Raw genomic sequence first — 16,937 nt, forward strand, 5'->3', positions numbered from 1 at the left:
GTGCCGTCTTTGGCCACGGAGAAATGCTTACTGGCAGTTCAGCGCAGCGCCACCACTTCCACTTTACTTCAATTAAGTTTGGTTTTTAAGAAGAAGTCGAATCAATGCTATTACCATAATTAAGGGTGTTTGAAGTTTGTGTGGGTCTGTGTTTGATCGTGATTAAGACCAATGCTGGAGGAGTGCAGAAGAAGGAGGGTTGAGAGGGGGAACATTTTCACAGAGTCCTGGGACGGAGGAAAGTCTTCAACAAGAACACAAGAAAAAGAAACATACACAGTGTTTTAGCTCTGACATGGTGACCACATTTCTGTGAGAGTATATCGGCTCTTGTTACAGTCAATAACAGTCTTTCACCAATGACCAGCTGCCGGGTTTTAGGACCAACCAGAGGTGACCGCTAACATGGAGTGGGTGAAGACGCCGACTTGTCTCCCAAGACTCAGAACAGAGTCACGAAGAAGCCAACAGAATGTCACCTTAATAGCTCTATTGTTTGCTTTGGAAGGTTTTGAGAGGCATTACTAGCCTCTCATGAGCCCCATAATACAGTATTTGTTGAAGTGGTAACACTTTAGACTGGGGAACACATATTAAATATATATAAACTCTAATAAGTAGTTTGTAAGGATTATTGACAGGCTAATAAGATGCTAATACACGTACAGATAACTTGTTTATGGTTATATACGTTCCCTAATCTGAAGTGTGACAGTTGAAGTCACTGTAATATATGTTGTACTAATAATTTAGTTTTATATGTCTATATGAGGTTCATAAGTTCACAGTGAGAACAGTGTGAACAGAGTCTCCCATCGAGTCCAGGACATCCTTTTGTCTCTCCCTGTGTGCACTGAGTGCTCATGGTGGAAGGTGCTGCAACACCTTTGGCAGAAATGTGAGGGATGCTTCGTGACTTTGGATCAAGTCACTAAAAAAGGAGGTGGCTGGGTTCATTTTAGAGGAACAATTATCATTTATTGTGGCGCGACAAAAAGACATTTCCATTATTAACTTATTAAAAACAGCCATCGCCCCACAAACTAGGCCTCCAACAGCTCGTTCAATGTGATTCAGAGCGTGGAAAGCTATATTCTTGCCACATGGCGTGTAATCACGAGCTGAGCTTCCTTAAGCAAAGGTATGACACATTCCGTGGTCGCAAAGAATATATCTAAATGAGATTTCCGAACAGAATAGATGAGTTTGAGACAGACTGAGTCTTTCTCTCTTCACTCCCTGACAGTCCCCGGAGATAAAGCTTGACTTGATGTCACAGTCATGGCTGACGATGACAAACAAACTGACAATAAACCTCGACGTGAGATGAAAAGAATAGATACATTTTCTTCCCTTCATCTGCATTTACATACATGGGAATAAAAGGGTGGTAGTGGACTATGGAGTGGAAGGGAAGCAAAAGTTATTACACAGAACCTTGCTCGACATGTTGGTTATCTCTCGCTGATAGCCAGCTTTCCAAAACGTTAATAAATCCATGTTGACTGCTCGCTGGGTTTGCTTGCATTTACAATCTTAGTAAAACCACTGTAGAGGAAAATTGAAGTTGGATTAGAAAAATGAATGAATACATAGATAAATAAATAAGTGTTCTCCTGGTGCTGTCTTTAAAATGGATGCCTGGAATTTACAGTTTTCCATTAACTGATGCCCAACAGCTTTTTCACGCCTGCACCCTGGCCTTGGAGGTGGTGTGTGTGTGTGTGTGTGTGTGTGAGTGTGTGTGTGTGTGCGTGCAGTGGTACTCTGCAGGCCGCTACGTCGCCGTCTTCATTTCCACTTTTTCACTGAGATACGTCAGTCTGTCCGCTACGGTCCCTTTCAAACACTGTCCGGGTGTGTACCGCGGAAATCGGCGTAAACAGCGGCGTCCCACCTTCTTTTAACCGCTATCATCAACCAAACTTCCAAAGAAGTCGACTTCCACATTCAGAAATCAACCACTGGGAGATAATACCCGTAATTACGCTTGCAGGTTTACGGAATGATGTCTCCCTGTGAACGCACACAAATTCATCACATTTGATCGGCTGTGAAGTTATTTTCCACCTATTATTATTTCCCCGCTGGTTTTCGAACCCCTGAAGAATTCTATTAACCCCGTTTATGCGAGGCCTCGGTGCCTGCTGGAACTGACTGGGAGGGAATAAGAGACGGCCATAATGAAGGCTCAATCACTTTAATAACATGGGGGTGTGAGAGCGCTACATTTGATATTGTCCAGCCCGACATATTTTCTGCCTTAAGCCAGCGCTGCACAGGACAAATCATACAGCAAGTATGGCGCAGTCGCTCAGTTCAGGTGACAGGGATGGAACATCACAACCAGGTGCTATGCCTTGATGCAAGACAGCACTGTCAAACATTTGAATAACACCTTTGACCAAGCAGGATAGAAGTGGAAAAACTTTTTTTGGGGCAACTAGAGCTCATGATATGATCTAGTCCACAAAAAAGAGCTGAGCTAAAAGGCAGGATAACTCAGGTGTGTGTACAATAGGAATGCACAGCTGACTTGTGTTTTATCCAAAATGATTTGTCCACATCTTTCCCAACATCAGCAGCATCTGCGCTTCTCCTGCACAGAAGCTCTAAATGTCATTAGCTGAAATGTTCACACAACACAGCGTGCACACGTTAGCAATGCCACATCGCGCAGGCTAACAGAGAGGCCAATTCCTACATGCTATTCTTTCATCTTCAAAGTTCAAGGTGACTGAATTGATTTGATGCTCACTATCGCGCCAGTGGCCCAGCTGCGAATGTGCCCTGACTTTGCTCCAGCGCCGGCTAATGAATGGCAAATGTAGCAAACCACAGCACTCCACATCTGATCCACGCAGCAACAAAGAAAAGCCAGGCGCCATCACACAGCCAATCAACAGCTGCAAAATCACCCAGACAGACACTTTAACACAAACATGCACACTTTTGAGGTTAGTGTTTGGAGTTTCAGAGGACACGGCTTACCCTTAAAACTGGGTTACAATTCGAGAGCGATCCAAGCAACCAATCCGATCCTTGTTTAACAGCCTGAAATAAGTTTGGTCAAACTGGATGCAATAGCTTCTATGAGAACTAGTCTTGCTGTTCACTGTATCCTCTAGCTGAAGGTCAACCAGTCTATATCACCGCAAGATTCATCTGGTCATCTGGTGACAAAATAAGTTGAAAAGTTACAAATGGATTCCTACGAAATCTCGATGAAATGTTAGTACTGGAACAGGGGATGGTGATACGTTTTGCAGGAACTCTATGGAGGACGTGTTAGGAGGGTAGACGAGAAAACCCATTTGCCTTGTTTTCTTTCAGGTCCCTGTGAAACATCCAAGCTTTTCTACTCATTTGACTGAGGTCAGCACTTGCTGAGTGCTTTACAACTTTCTGTGTTTGCTGTGTTTGGTCGGGAATTCAAAGGACTTCACTGATTCACTGAGAAATTCGTATCTGTGTTTTTACTGACAATTTAACATCACAAAAATGCATCTAAATGATTTTCATTCTGTCACTGATTTATTGCCTCTAATATAAAGTCATCATCTGCTGCATAAGCTCAAACAAATGAACTTCTCCAGAGGAGAAAGTGAAGTCGGACAAAACAGAACCACTAACCAAATGATCACCGAACAAGCCTCAAACGCTACCTTAGTCAGTGTTTGAATTTGCCGAAAATAAGACTTATAAAATGACCTACCGTTCCTACACCAGACGCAAACCTTGGTAATATAGTGTATATGACAGACAGCAAAATGTTTTCAATTTAAATTAAATTATTTTAGAAAAAAAATATGATGAATAAAAACTGGTTTCTGCAGGGCTCAGAAATCCATTTTTTACTTGACCACGCTTGACCATGAGGAGGTCAATGACATGAAGCACTCCTAAACATAGTGGGAAAATGGATTGAACACCAAAGTGTTCCCTTTACCTGACATGTGCAGGACCAACACTTAAACTGATAACTGTAATTTTATTGTGTTTTCACCAATTTGGGCTGAAGCTTCTCGCTGTTCGCCAGGTCTGACCCTGTCAGACTGTGGGAGATCATGACTTCTGATTACCACTCTCTGTTGGAAATGGTTTTCAGAAGACACTCACGCGCCAGAAGCAATTTAATGTTCCGTGCTTTGCTCAAGGACACCTCGACAGGGGAGCCTTTGTATCGACTTCAGGATTACAGAACGACAGCGGCACAAACAACACCGACGGTCGATCTAAAAATGAAACTGCTGCCATTGAAATGAACAATTTGCCGGATTTCGTTAATAACGAAACAAGTCTCGGAGACGAACCGAAATAACCAGCAGCGGGTTGGAGCGCTGGGTCCGGGGCACTGTGATAATCCCGCAGTCAGACTCTGAACTTTCCTGCTCTTCACTGGAACAGAAGCCTGTTAGTCGACAGTGACACTCTCATAATGTCGAAGCGTAATGAGGGGTGTCATGGCCTGCAGCAGGCACACTAACACACACACTGTCTCTCTGACATCACTGTACATGTTCAGCGAGTTTGCTGCAGGAGAAAGTTGGAGAGCTGTGAAGGAGAATTCACCTGCAGGGCTCCCCTCTTCTAAATCCACCAACCACAACCTCATGTTGCTGAAGAGGCGACATGATGTATTAAACGAAAGAAATCCACTAGAGCCAGAGCAAAAATGAAAGAAATTAAAGTTCATTTGATGACATTAAATTTGACAAACTGATACAGTTAAAACATAGTTTGGAAAACTAAACATTGTCAAGTGATTCTACTGTGCTATTTTACTTTTGTGGTTAAAATCTCTGAGCGGCACAATCCTTGGTCTGAGCCCATACAAAAATATGGTGTTTTATTCATCAGAAAAAAAGTAAAATTAATATGAAGGACTTCTGTTACATTTTTTCAATGTGAAAGGTTTGTAAATTATGTGGTTAAGATCTACATAAATTCATAATAATAATCATAATCATAAAGTACACTAATGTGGATGATGGAAAAATCACAACTCGTGAAAATTGTTTTCGTTCGGAAGACATCCAGTTTGTATATAAGAATCCCGAAACAGTAAGTAAACTGATGATTCTAAACTGTTTTTGTCAGTGGTTGTTGCTCATAACAGGTTGGTTTCACCCTCACCTCTGACCCAAAGTTGGTGGAACCACAATAAAAGAAAGGCAGAAGATAACATGCAGAATTGTTGTTTTATTTTTTATCCCACCGCATCAGATGATCACCGTTTCACAAAAACTGAAAACCGACGACGAGCCTGACCTTTAAAAATGCCCTCTGAGGAACATACAGTAAATGTTATGTGCTTAAATTGTTTTTATCTTTTTGTTTATTTGCCAAATGTCATTTTCAAAATGGCTTAAAAAAATGAGTAATTGAATGAGAAAGTGCTCCTGCAGAACTCCTGCTGCTCAGAGAGTTGCCAGATGACACGCTATCTGGATCAGCGCTTGTCTAACGTCACGCTCGGTAAAATGTCAGCTGCCTCTCTTACCGTAGGTAGTCTCTCCGGCACAGGATGAGGTTGGCTTTGGTGTAGAGCGTGGAGCCCACCTCGCCCAGCCTGCAGTCGCAGCAGGCGCACTTCAGGCAGTCTTCGTGCCAGTACTTATCGAGGGCCTTCAGCAAGTAGCGGTCCTTGATCTTCCGGTTGCAGCCGGCACAGCCTTTTGGCTTGGTGTCCGGCTGGACGGAGAGCATTTGTATACCTGAGTGGAGAAGAGAGAGACGGTGAGCCCAGTGTCCAGCTGTCGTGGGAGAGGGAGTTGCCATGGGGCAGGTGTCAGAAATGTATATTGTCAATTGACGTATCAATGGCTATGAATGTGATGATGTCACTTATTAAAATTTGCAATGAGCAAATGACCACATTTAAACGGGAAAACACATCGATGGTTCAAACATGAGCTCTTGGATCACCAGATACAGCAGGTCCTTTCCTGCGAACCTGACTGAGCAGATCATAACACACACTTTAACTTTGAACTTTTAATTGATGTTGTGGTTCATGTTAGTTAATAATTGAGCGTAAATCTGGTGACAAATAAATAAAATAAATATCTTAAAAATCACTACACGCTTAAGTGTCCAATACTGTTTGATAAAGGACTTTAAATTATTACATATTTACAACTGAGGAAATGCAGCAAAAAAATTTAAAAAATGTGTGAAGACAGAATCGATGATTAAAATGTACATACAGTATGTATTTTCTATACATTAAAAATGACTAAATGGGAGCGGAACACAGTCAGATCTACATAGAAATGTATAGTATTCAATATAAGAAAAAAGTATCATAAATGTATCATAAAAATAGTAATATAGTAAACATGTTTTGATTTGTTTTCTTTTTCTAAATAGTATGTTGAAAGAAAAATATTTATATTTATACTATGTATACTAAAAAAATAAAATGTGAGTTTTTTTAATATTGTATGTATAAAATGTCTGAATAAAAATATATTTTTTTAAATAATTAAGGAACAAGAATTCAAGTCACGACATTGAAATGAGAGAATTAAGTTGCTAAGATGTAGTAAAGAGGACATGAAGACGACATGGGTGTCAGGGGAGGATGATCGAGACGAGTGGAGGTGGAGGAAGCTGACTTGTGGTGGCAGCTCCTGATGGGAAATGTTTTCTCAAACACGCTCACAGAGGCTCGTAAGTGACCAAATCCAGCTGCAAGCCTGTGGAGGTTGTTCATGACAGCAAGCTGGTGAGCTAAAAGAGCTCCAGCAGGTGCACTGAGGACTCACGAGTCACATGGATACTTTCATTTAGCCCTAATTGTTATTCAGCGTGGAAGGTAAACTCCCTGTTGTGTGCCTTCTTTACGATTACACGAAGACAAACGTGTTTCGGCTGTTAGCATCCCTCCAGTGAAAGTCATTGTTCTGACCACATCAGCTTGTTTACGATCGCCCCAAACTGCTGCGGCCACACAGACACAAAGCCACAGTTTCGTATTTCTTCCTGGACACTTTTTCTCTTAAATGCTGACCTCCTCTGTGTTTAAAGGGGCGTGGCTGAAGGCGAGGGGTGGGGGCTCTGAGGCGGCCCGTATTGTTTGGCCCGGGCGAACTATGGAGCGCTTTTGTTGGGACACAAGCAGAGGTGGGAGGAGGGGGTGCAATGTGGCTTCACACCAGGCTGGAATTAGTATTCTCCAACCATTCCCCAAGGAGAGGACACCCCCACTCCCCCTTTTGTCACCCGTTCACACAGACAAACACCAGACACATCCACCAAAGTTGGACTTTTTGTTGATACATCTCTTTAGGAGCCATGTGGATGCTCCTGTTTATTTTACGGGTTTGGGTTTTGTCACAAAAACCCACAGTTGTTCCACGGCTGTCATCTGTATCAACAGTGGAACATTTTAGCCAGAAAGTTTTTAACAGCAACAGTTTGCTGAACAAACATCAAAACCATTAAATGTTTATGAATGAAAAATATACCTATTTTTTTAATTACACAACAAAGACTTATCAAGAAACAAATCATATAGTAAAATAAAATATAAAATTGAATAAAAGCAATATTTAAAATTATTTAACATTATTTAAAATGAAGGAAATAAAACACTAACAGGTGTACACAATTAATATATATATATATTAAATGAATATATTTTAAAATGACAAATTAGTTGATTTATGTAACAAAACTACAACAAATAAGTACATGACTAAAATGTGCCTCAAAATGTGAATACTTAAGCTTGGAAAATTGCTTGGAAGTAACACAGTCACACAATAAAATCAACATTTCAAATTTTAAAAACTCAACAGTATACTAATTTTCTATACAGCACACCTTTCTTATTGCCCACTCTGTTCTTTAATTGATGTAAATTTTGAAATGAGGGGAAATTATTTGAAACCACACATTGAATCATGGTTGGACTTTTATTAAAATGGTTTTTGTGATGTTGTCATGAGTTGGCGGTCGGAATGTTGAGCCAGTAACTCATGTTGAGGTCGAAAAAAAACTGTCATTCTCTGGGACTCTCACACAGAAGAGATCGCAGAACACTGAAGCACAGCAACTTTCTCCTGCTCCGTAACCTTCAGTCAGGTCAAGTTTGAGCTCTGCCGGATCATACATGAGAGATGTGGGTGTGCAACTTCATGAGCAGTCAGAAGTCAGAAGAAAAGCAACAGGGGCAGTCACTGCTCTTTCCCCCCCACAATATACTGACACTATATTCATTTTGTTTTCAATCACAAACCTTGAAACTGTTCCTGTGCGACCATTATTCAGATGACGAATATTTAACTGACCTGATAGGGACAGACATGATAAAAGGAAACTGCGCCACTCCAGACTAAGCATTCAAACTTTTGGTTTCAGGTCTCCTCAGTTCAAAAGGCACATGAAAGAGCTTAAGCATGACTCGATGCTACTTTTATCACAAGTATGACTATGAAAAGCTTCAACAGACTGAAGTTACTTAGTGTCCAGAGGCGAGGTTCCAGAGAGTAGTGAAACCAGTGAGCCAAGTTTACAGAATGTCAGAAGGTACTTGTTAAACTGTCTATTTTCAGTACTGTACAGGCGGTGCAGGGTGTTTTACACGAGGACCGATGCTGAATTCCTCGCACCTCCAACATCCAAAAACGCGCAGGCCGAGCGGTGACCTTCCAGATCCACAGGTGAATGTGACGTCTGAAAGCAGCGAGTGCGACGCTGCGGAGTGGAACACATGCCATTTGTTCCGGTGCGTCGGGGCTGTTCATTTTGTTAATTGGCTGGATTTGGGAGCGCGGCGGCGCACGGCTGTTCACCCGGCTGCTCGCCCCCGTTCATCGGCGCTGATCCGTCCAGCCTCGTTAACACTACAAAGTCCCCGCGACTCATTACCAAACCAAAAGGGGGAGAAAGCGCAGTTTCGACTCCCCCCCCCCTCCCCGCTCCTTTTCACTGTGCAATGAACTCGGAGTGGCGAGAAGAAGCACGGCAGGAATTTGGCTCTTCCGATCTGGGGGAAGTGCTGGACAAAAGCCTCAGTTTTACCTCCATAGAAGACGAGAGCTCTCATGATATCTCTCCGTTTCCGCGCGCCCTTCATTGTTCGCAGCGGCCACATGTATCATCATCAGCACCATGCGAGGGTGGTGGAGGAGAGGAGGGGGGGGAGAGGCTGCTCGCTATTTCAGTCCCAGCTGTTCACCACCGATGAGATGCTGACATTTCACACTATCAGTTTAATTACTGTTGCCATGGCAGCGCAGCGCCGGTAAAGGCCAATAACGGATTTAATACAGAGACTCGATTTCCCCGCGTGGCTCTCTCGCTCTCTCTCTCTCTCGCGCGCGCAGAAGCGGATCTCACGTTGACGGATTTGGTGAAGAAACACAGCAAAAAAAAGGCATCAATTAAAAGCGTCTTACCGAAACTTTTCTCCCTTTTCTGCATTTGTTGAGCCGCTTTGGCTGCGAGCACCACCATGCAACCCGGATCCGCCTGGTCCGGAGAGCAGCTGTCTGCTGGGGCTTTGTGTCGGAGCGGAGAACGATCCAGCCCGGCGACCACAGAAGGGAATGAGACGAGAAGAGTGAGAGGAGAAGACGCTAGGAGGAGGATGTGGAGCTGCTCGCACGGCGCGGGCTGGCGTTTTAGTGCGTGTTGCCGGAGCTGATCGCAGCTACATGTGTGCGCGACGAGACGCAGCCAGCGAATGACAGGAGGGACCACAAAGAGCCGCGTCTCATCCCACTGGCCACTGAATCGCAGCGGCTCTAATCGCCACTTTGACGCAGTCTCCCTCATCCCGCGCCTCAACTTCAGATCTCAACTCACCTTTTTCTACGAGTTACGCAGAATCCTGATGTGGAATCCGGCTTCCCAAAAGTTGCAGGATAAGATTAAAAAAGAAAACCCTCCACACGGACCGGTGCTCTGCTCCAGCCACAGGTGCTCATCCTCCACGACCACACACGCACAACTCAGACGTTTCACCTCCACGCGGCGCAATCGCTCATTTACGCCAGCGCGATAAGGTCATTCACTTATTAGACTGTAGTGCGCGCTCCACTTTAACTATAACGCGTGCGCGCTCCCGGAACGCCCACTTTCGCTCCTCACTCTTGGAGAGGAGGGCGCGCGCAAGACGCACGCCGCCTGTCATTGGCGTCGGAGCCGTTGGTGCTCAGCTTCACTGAGGAATAACAAGAGGAGTCTGACGCTGTGTTGAAGACGGCTGTGAACTCCATGTTGCTGAAAAGTTCCACAGTCCTCAGTAAATAAAAACGCATTTTGAACTACGTCGTCTCTCTGTACACACAGGTTTGATATTTCTGTGGAATTAATCTCCTCTTTTTTCACACTCATCTGTTCATGTTCCTCTCTCATTGTCTTCCAATAGTATATCAGGGGCTGGAGCCAACCTCAGCTACTTGGGTCAAGAAGCAAGAGACACCCTGGGTGGCTCACCAGTCCACCACAAGTCACACATAGACCTGCAGCTGTGTCACCCATTAACCTCTGTGGTGAAGTGAATTCATGACATAGAGTGGATGATGAGTTCAAGGGCTTATTTTTAGACAGTGTACTTAGAAATCACTTGTTTCTCAAGCTGGTCTGAAGCGATGTGACCCCTAACAACCCACAATTACAACCAAGAATTATTTCCTAAATAAACCTGGAATCTTTTTCACGTAGAAAACAACTGAATGGACTCTGACTTGTTGGGTTTCCTAACTGAGATTCATCAAGCGGAAGTTCCATCTGACATCAGAGGATATGGAGGAGAAGTGTAAATGACAGGGAAGCAAAGAAACAAGTGGAAAAAAAGAAAGTAAACAACCAGAATTGGTTATTATTAGCACAAAAACATGATGATCAGATTGAATAGGCAATTATTATCAATATCATATATATATTTTTTTTTTTACAAAAGATAATCTCTGCACCGAACTACTGAGATTGGGCATCAAAATGTGACAAGAAACTAACTAAAGGAGGACGAGAGGAGGCATCTCATAATCTGCGTATCCAGGTGTCTTCACTGTATGGACAGTCGGACCTGTAATGAACTTGGATGAAAGATAGGAGGGCAATTCTTTTGGGCTTTTCTCGCTAGTCCAGAACATCTTCAATATCTTCTTCCCAGTACTGAGTTCTTTGGTTTAAAAGCAATGATACGCAGTTAAACCTTCATACCTTACCTTCTCCCCAAACCTGCCCAAACCCAAATGTTTCGGACTCTCGCGGATTGTCAACTGATTTTTCGTGCATAGAATTTATCGTAATGCTGCTTGAATTGGAGATTGGAACCATTACATCTTATGAGTTTAGAACCCAAAAAGGCTAGACTTTTGATTGGAAGTGGTTGAGTTGCATTGCCACAACTATGGTAAGAAAAACGCCCTGAATATAGGGATATTAAATATCGTAGCTCCAGGAGGGAGGACTAGCGTCAGGAGTGGGTCTCTGCCTGCAACTCCGATTGAGGCGTTGAAAGCGTCCAACTTTGGCTCCAGTGAGATCACCTCTGTGTTGATTACAGCTGAGGACGTGTTTTCCAACAGGGTTGGAATAGACTTTTTATATGAGCGGATCAGGAACAAAGGATTTATTTCATATGACCCAAAGTGCACTCTTGGTTTTCTCCAAAGAAAACAATCAGTGTCAAATAATGGCTGTCCAACACCATCAAGCAGCGCTCTTGACCCCTTTCACCTACTCGGGTTTACGCCAGAATCTCGTAACTCTGTGTTCTGTAGAGTAACTTATTGATTTTACTCTTCACGTGTGCTGCAGAATTCGCTCTCGGATAAAGACTTAACAGCGGAAAGTTGCTTTAGATTAGCTGGCGCAACAAAGTGACCTCTAAAAGATTCGATTTTGGATTTCGAAATGTGTCTCAAATGTGTTTTTAACCACTACTGACTTCAACGTTTCATCGATTGATTTTGGGATTTGTTGAGTCGCTACGTGACCGTGAGACACATAATCGGACGAATGCCTCTTTAAACCGCGCAGACTTGAAGAATGACGGTCGAATTCATTGGCGGCATCCATTTCGACTGTAACTATTTTTAATTATTTCGTCCGTTTTTCTGCGACTGACAACCATATTGAGAAGCAACTACGGTTGACTTTTAATGACTTGTTATCGACGTGCGTTCAGTCACTGGGTTTTTATTTATGAATGTTATTGTCAGTCAGATTTAATAGACCCTGGTAATTGGTTTTAACCACATTGCGTTCTTTCATTCCAGTTAGAGAGAGACACGTGTGACAAAATAAGAGGAAGCGCTGCTAACAATTGAATCAATCTTTGCAGGGGGGCATTGATTCTCCCGTCTCTCATCCTCCGTGCTCCGTGCGTGCATGTGGACCGCTGTGGTCGCCCGGACCGATTAACACGTCCTCCATGATCTTTATTTAAATCATTCCTGTAATTAAAGGCCGGGATTATTCCTGTTATGCCACCCGTCTGCATCAATTAGTGGCACAGTTAGGACCCGGACAAAGGCCGCGATGAGGTGCCCATGTTAGGCCAAAGTGTCCCCCCACCCCAACACCGCAACACCACCAACCCCTTTCACCACGATGTTCCAACATGCGAGCTTGACAAGTTATTCTCTTAAATATTCTGGAGGGAGAGGGGAGAAGAAGAAGAGAAGGAGGGGAGGAGGAGGAGGTGGGGGGGAGACACAAGTCAATAGTTGGCATGCGGCTCCAGCCTAAAAATGCAGCGATAATGAGATGGGTCATAAAATGCTCGGCGCGCCATTATGAGTGATGAGATGCATTAAAGCTGACAGGGTATTACCTGCCAGTAATTAGGTTTTGTCATGGATTGAATTATTTCAAGGCGGCCTATCTTGGTAATCATGCAATTTGCTGCAGAGTGACTGTGTGTGTGTGTGTGTGTGTGTGAGGCTGCCACCTCGTTCCCAGTGCCCTTCCACCCTCCTTTCACTCACTGTGTTCCACCAATTATTCATCCTCTGTGTGAGTGGAAGACGGACGGTGAAGGTAAAGTGGAGAGCGTCTCTTCATTCCGAGGAAAACACACAAAGCATGCACAGGCGGACGGAAGAACTCTTATGAGGATGTAAAACCACAGCGGGGACCAGATGCCCCACACCACCACCACCACCACCACCACTCACACAGACGTCCAGATCAAAAAAAAAAAAAAAAATCATCGGGTAAGTGCTTCTTGAGATGTGGAAGCAAATAAACTCAAGCAAAACTGCAATATTTCACACTCAATATCGCACCGATTTTTTTTACTATCCTTCCATTTTTAAGTGACATACCTTGAAGTGCAGCCAGAGAGCTCCAAAACATACACTTGAGCGCTCCTCCCGATCTGAACTTAAAGACTCCGCAAGGAAAGTTTGGCCAAAGAGCGGTCCACGCGGCTCCACGCTGTCAGAGGCTGCGGCGGTGGAGTCTGTCGCCAAAGTTCTCCTCACCTTTCCTTCCCGCTTGTCTGTGCCTCTGGTTCTCCTACATGGAAAAGCAGCAGAGAGAGGAGCCTCCTCTCCTATTTAAGCCCCTCCACCAGGTCCCCAGTCAGCAGCACACTCCAGCTCATCCAAGAAGCTGACAAGCACCGTTAGGGAAGGCAGCGCATGTTGCTCTAATGGACCTCATTAAGCTCTACTTACAGATGTTCTCTTAACATAATTGATCTGCAGCGAGTTGAGAGGACGGCAACCTATTCCCCAGCCCCCAATTATGGCCCGGTAATTAGATCCCCAACCTCCAGTTCTCCACATTCACCCTTCTTACATTCCGAAATATCAAAGTATCTCTTTCTCTCAAAGCGACCCCCCCCCCTCCTCCCCCCGTCTCCCTCCTTCCACCTCCTACCACCACCACCACCTCACCTCCATGTCTCCTCCCTTCCTCCCCCTCCCATCCACAACACACTATTGACAGTCAGATCTGCTAACCTTTGTAGTGAAGCCAGACTTAGCAGAGCACTCACTCCAATTGACAGAGCTCACTCACTCACTCACTCACTCACCCACTCCTCCATTCCCTCTTCCTCTCCCTGCGCCGCTTCCCTCTGGGACTCCGCCGGTAAGCGGGTGAGGGGCACAGACAGAGAAAAGAGGAAGTGTAAAAGTTTCCATAAAAGGTTGTAATGATAATATCTGTCAGGGGAGGTTTTTTTTTCCCTCTCTTTCCACAAGGTCTTTTATCTTAAATAACACCTCTGATGGCAACTTTGAGAAGGCAGGAAGCTCCAACCATCCAGGAGTGATAGTGCAGCTTTTATAATGCCAATCAGTGCCACTCCTATCAACCGTCTAATTAGCCGGCGCGCTAAAATAGAAAGCACTCAGGGAGACGGCGATGTCACGCTTCTTTCACGTTAAAAAGGAGGGTAATTTTCAAGCCGACACACACAATAAACTATTTGTGATTAGGTCTAATGAAGCACTTCAAACGGAATATTCTGGATGTTACCTAGCTGTGTACAGTTTTGTGTTCTAAAGCCGAAGCTTTCACACGAAAAGATCTCTGGAGTCGTAACCCATTTCTCCACGAAACACATGGATGATCCAGGCATTATGAGAGGGTGCAGCGAAACCTGAGAGACGACAACAGTTGAGCAAGAAAATCTGACAGATGAGGAGGTGACGAGGTTTGGTGTGACCCTGGAGCAACGATGAGAGGCTCAACCGATACAGTGCAGCACAGTGCCTTCACAGCCAGAGGTTGAGTCCTTTACATGGCATTAACATCCAAAGCGACGAACAACGGATCAACATGTACAGTAGCGGCAGCGTCCTTACCTTATTGGGATTTGAAATGATGACCTCGTACTCTGAGGTTATTTTACTCCCATGTGAGTAGTTCCTGGTCTTTGCCTCTATAACAAACATGCCGAGGGTTATGGACTCTAAACCCAGGTTTCCACTGACTGTGTAAGCGCCACGCAGCCCAAGTGCCAAGATGTCAGTGTGAGTGCTCTACTTCTCCCAAGGATTACAACATTGCATGACACTTCAAAGGCAACAACAATCCATCTTCGGACCTTACTCTATACGGGTTGTTTTTGTGAGTGTCTGCAAGTGTCACCGTCTTCTCATGTCACTGCATGAGCTGGAATAATGATGACTGAACAGGAACAGTTCAACATCAGCAAAAGATTATTTGGACTGTCCGACCCTGGTCTCACATGTTTGCTCTTCATTCAAACACGTTCCTCTTAGTCTGTGGTGTCGAGATTCAAAGGAGATTGTGTTCGAGCCGACTGCTTGGTGCCTGTGCCTCATGGTTTAAAGTCTGCATACAGTGTTATGCTTTGTACTTTGAGGGAAAAATTGAAGTATTGACTAGAATATAAGCAGACTAACTTCAGTTTTGTGACACCAGTGGTTCTGATGAAAAGGGGCAGAGAGAATTGAGATGGTGTGAGTAGTTGGCCATGAACATGAAGAGTTTGTACCGTGGCTGGTAGGTCTGTTCACCAGCAAGACCCCTCTTCCTCTCAGCTGGGATGGAGTTTGAAGTGTGGATGAAGTGGGATGTGTTTAAAGATGACCTGTCTCAAATGTGAAAGGCATGTGGCGCTCCAAAACTTCTGTGTGGTTTTCTGTACTGACATGATCCTTACACCTGCCAATGTTGTAAGAGAAGATGTAAGCCAATAGGATCTGAGACACAACTCTCTTAACTTATTGTTGATAGGAATCTCTTAGATATATTATCTTCTCCTTCTGAAGTCAACATGACATATTTTGAAGATCAAAGTTGAATCATTTCTGGCCCCTGCTCACCTACAGTATGGTTTCTTCCTTTCCATATCCATCTTTGGGTTGGGGGGTGAGGTGGGTCACCCTGAGCTCAGCCAGAAGTGCAGACAAAAATCCATCAGCACATAACAGGACAGAATTCCTGCAACAAGCAGTTTAATGTTGGGTGTGCAGAGAGTCCCTGAACATACATCGCTGGCTAAACCCCCAAACACGGTGTACTCAGCTAACGTCAACGCAGTTGTCCGAGATGGGCGGGAGTTCATGTTTCCCTCTCCACCGGCATCTCCTTCGGGAGAACCGACTTGTCTGTGAGCAGGTGTCCACACAGAGCGATCAGCTGAACATGTGTGTTAATGAATGTGTTAATGCTCATCTTGCTCACACTGGTCTTTGCATAGTCGCAAGTGATGGCACTTTGTAATACTTGAACACAATTAAAACAAAATTGCAGCTTTAAAAAAAAACACAATTTTGACAGGAACAGATAAAAACACATGTGGCTTTAGAGCTCCTGCTACATGCTGCCACTCAGAGAACTCTATCCCTACACCTACACTCAGTGATCAAGACTCATTCATATGTGAATATCGAGAACTTGCCTCCTCTCTTGGAACGCCTATGGTCACATGACTTTAACATGTGCTGATGGTACTGTGTGTACTGGCCCATGTGAAAGGCTAATATAAACTATGAAAACTGCCCATCCTTTGGACTGAACATCTCTCAGGCTAAAAACAAAGGTGGAGAATGACCTGGAGACTGAGGATCACAATCGATCGAACAGCTCGAGCTGAAGAAAAATAGGTGAATGTGAAGTTTTGGTACAGTTGTGACACACGAGAGCTTAAGCGTTCCACGTCGGTGCACTCTACTAGTCTAAGAGAAGTTGTTGAGAAGCTTTCTCACAGATGTAATGAGTGTTTGACTCCAAATCTATCTACCCACATTGTTTTCCTTATTTGTAGCTTGGTAGACGGTCAGCAGAGAGAAGCTGGAAACATTATGACTTGGTCACAATGGGACTGAGTGTGTTTTTGCTTAATGAAAAGGTGAAATAAAAACTCAAGGAACTGTATTTATATCTGAGTTAACCCAAGGATAAGCAATATACTGTATCCATGCTAGGACAGGAACGAATGAATGTGTTGACAAAAATGAATGTGCTTATATAACATACATATATAATACATA

At 44.0% G+C, this 16,937-nt stretch overlaps 1 protein-coding gene across 4 annotated transcripts in view; it reads right to left on the reverse strand.

The window, feature by feature from the left end:
• lmo3 (LIM domain only 3) overlaps positions 1-13,748 on the reverse strand; it is a 47,831-nt gene extending 34,083 nt beyond the window's left edge. The window contains exons 1-3 of one of the 4 annotated variants that reach the window (XM_053863404.1): positions 9,817-10,046; positions 9,408-9,509; positions 5,504-5,717 (exon numbers count right to left, since the gene is read on the reverse strand). In XM_053863404.1, the coding sequence (XP_053719379.1) occupies positions 5,504-5,717; positions 9,408-9,465 (272 nt within the window). In that variant the 5' untranslated portion in view covers positions 9,466-9,509; positions 9,817-10,046. Of the gene's footprint in view, positions 1-5,503; positions 5,718-9,407; positions 9,698-9,816; positions 10,047-13,289 lie in introns of those variants that run through there. The other 3 variants (XM_053863405.1, XM_053863406.1, XM_053863402.1) reach the window with 3 other exon arrangements.
• Between the last annotated feature and the right edge of the window lie 3,189 nt (positions 13,749-16,937).

This window comes from Synchiropus splendidus, chromosome 4 (genome assembly GCF_027744825.2).
Source record: "Synchiropus splendidus isolate RoL2022-P1 chromosome 4, RoL_Sspl_1.0, whole genome shotgun sequence".
In the NCBI taxonomy this organism is placed as follows: Eukaryota; Metazoa; Chordata; class Actinopteri; order Syngnathiformes; family Callionymidae; genus Synchiropus; species Synchiropus splendidus.